Source organism: Pungitius pungitius, chromosome 1 (assembly GCF_949316345.1).
Source record: "Pungitius pungitius chromosome 1, fPunPun2.1, whole genome shotgun sequence".
In the NCBI taxonomy this organism is placed as follows: domain Eukaryota; kingdom Metazoa; phylum Chordata; class Actinopteri; order Perciformes; family Gasterosteidae; genus Pungitius; species Pungitius pungitius.
This window is the reverse complement of record NC_084900.1, coordinates 92501-95000: the sequence shown is the minus strand read 5'-3', so window position 1 is coordinate 95000 and position 2500 is coordinate 92501. Positions and strand designations below refer to the sequence as shown.

Genomic DNA, 2500 nt, shown 5'->3' with positions numbered 1-2500 from the left:
AATAACATAGCCAGGGTCGGTGATGGTGTCCGCCTCGCACTCTTCCTCCTCCGCAGCATGGAGCACCTCAGTCACTGTCATGTTCCTGAATACGCCCGGCCGGTGTCCATAGAGGGATGCCAGGAGGGCGGACAAGTGACCGAAAAAGGCGTACCGTTCCCGGGTGCTGTTTCCACGCTCCATGCAGTCTAAGGAAGATCACATTAAGTCAAACTTGAACACATCATGTACGGTGGATTCAATGAACCCAGCACACTTACCCAGAACCTTTGGGATTGCTGCGCTCGCCCTCATCTGACAGTCACGCAGCGTCTCACGGGAAACCAGGCGGGACAGTTTATCCGACTTCACCTTTAGCTGGTGGAGGACTACTGGTGTGTGGATGTTAGATTTAGAGGCATCCACAGCCCGTATAACACCGACTATCTGACCCCGGGAAAGTCTGCATTGTTTCGGGGGCGTTTGCTGAAAATACTTCATGAACTGGGACAAATTTTTTAGATAAATTGCAGCCGTCGTGACGGTCTTGCTGGGCTGGAGGCTTGCTGCGTAACTGCACGGGGACAAGGAGCAGAGATTGTCAAATTATTTCAAAGTATTCATCCAAGTCAAATTATTTCAAAGTATTCATCCAAGTCAAATTATTTCAAAGTATTCATCCAAGTCAAATTATTTCAAAGTATTCATCCAAGTAGATCACTCACCTGAATATACGCTCGGGGTTGTCTAGGTAGTTCCACAGGTGGAGCCTATCCTTACCAGCCGCCATGTATGCTAAGAAGTCTCGGACTCTTCCCACCTTGGATGCGGCGTTTTCCCTCCGCTTTACCGAGGGATTGGAGCCCTGGTTCTGAAGGCGGTACGCAGACAAGTAGGATTCTTGAGACAAGCAAAGAGAAAAATTCAGTAATGGGGACACTTAGAATAATGGAAGCCGTATATGGTTGGGTGGCTTTTGAGACTCACCCACAGACTGGGAAAACTTGGGGCATTTTGACGTACTTTGTCGGCCAAAACCTTCCGTTCTCCCTGGCTGGACCGGGACCGGGTCCATGGAGGGGTTCCTCCCTCTCTTTGAGAGCAAAGCCACCTTCCTCTGTAACTGGAAACACCTGGCGCGAAGAGCACTCCGGATGGCAAGGCAGCTCCGGATGCTGCAACCACCAGGCTCTGTGCCATGGCCGCTTTCCTGGATCACTCCAGACGGAGGCAGGTCGGTGGGGCTCTCCGCAATCTCGCCAGTCGGGGGCACCTCGTTGGGGCTGCCCGCAAGCTCGTCAGACGGAGAGAGATCGGTGGGGGTCTCCGCAACCACTCCAGACGGAGGCAGCTCCGTGGGGCTGGCCTCGGTCTCTTCATAGGCGGCCTCGTCAAGCCTCGACACCATGGAAATGGCCGGTAAAGTGGCCCGCAGCTCAGAGAGTTGCCTCACCGCTACACGCTTCTTTAAACTTGCTAACAGTTCGTCCAATTCAGCGGCATTCACTTCAGGGTGCGCATCAGAAAGGTGACGGTCTAACCTTTTTTTTCTGTAGCTGCACCCCGCGACTGGACAAGGCTCCGCGCGAATGTTCGTTCGGCCACTTGCTAGCGACAACAGCAGGCCCCTCTCTTCCGCGTTCTTCACTCCGTGAGCTCTCCTCAAGTGTTGCCGCAAAGCAGCATACACACCACGGCAAAGCGGGCAACTTGTCACCGTATCTGACATTTCTAATTTCAAAGTACTCCTTCGAGCTCTTACCTCGGCCGACGCCCAAACGAAATGACCGCACTCTGCTTCCAAAAGCCCTGTGAGCAGGTGTCGTTAATCAGTAATCACCGCTGTTCTCTGCTCACTCGCTCCCTGCCACGCGCTCCCTACCAATTAGTCTCTATCCGTTGCACCTGGTAGGGTTAGCTCAGTGAGATGGGAAACGGGCTGGGGAATCTATGATCCATGGTTTGATTCCCCGCCACCCAGCCCTACGTAGGGTTAGGGTTTTCACTCTCAAAATGTACCATTTGTAATGGTCTAGGGCGCTAATGTCCGGGCAATGGTATTGATTCGTTTGCCCGTGTTCAGTGTACGGCAAATGGCATAATGTCCGCTCCGTGTCCCGGACATGGAGCTGGAGCCAATGTACGGCGAATGGCAGAGTGTAATCGCGCCCAGGGATTCACAAACATTCCGTCAATTCCTTTACGTTTGCTTTAAGCTTACAAATGAGCCGTGGGTGAAAATCAGCAAACTGTAAAATTACGCCTCTGCCCCCCCAAAAAGCTCAAAATGTGACCCAATAAGGGTTCGGGTGGTGGGGCAGTGGGCCGTGTGATGCCTGGGCACTTGCTCTGGAGGCCTCTGTTTCTAGAAAGTAAGTTTCATGAAATGGGCGCAGGGTGGCCCCTGGGGTCCGCCTTAAAGCACCCAAAGTCGGAACAATAAGCAAAGACCCAGAGGCCCTCTGGGCTTCTGGCCTTATATTACGATTCTGACTTAGTTTCTGACGGAGCAAAAAATGAA

At 52.6% G+C, this 2500-nt stretch overlaps 1 protein-coding gene across 1 annotated transcript in view; it reads right to left on the bottom strand.

Annotated features, from left to right (window-relative positions):
• Nucleotides 1-2500, bottom strand: part of LOC134105278 (uncharacterized) — a 3975-nt gene that overhangs the window by 1333 nt on the left and 142 nt on the right. Inside the window, exons 1-4 of the mRNA XM_062557951.1 lie at nt 967-2500; nt 705-879; nt 261-553; nt 1-188 (exon numbers count right to left, since the gene is read on the bottom strand). The exon at nt 1-188 is cut by the window's left edge and continues 3 nt beyond it; the exon at nt 967-2500 is cut by the window's right edge and continues 142 nt beyond it. Coding sequence (XP_062413935.1) covers nt 1-188; nt 261-553; nt 705-879; nt 967-1708 — 1398 coding nt within the window. The 5' untranslated portion in view covers nt 1709-2500. The remainder of the gene's footprint in view (nt 189-260; nt 554-704; nt 880-966) is intronic.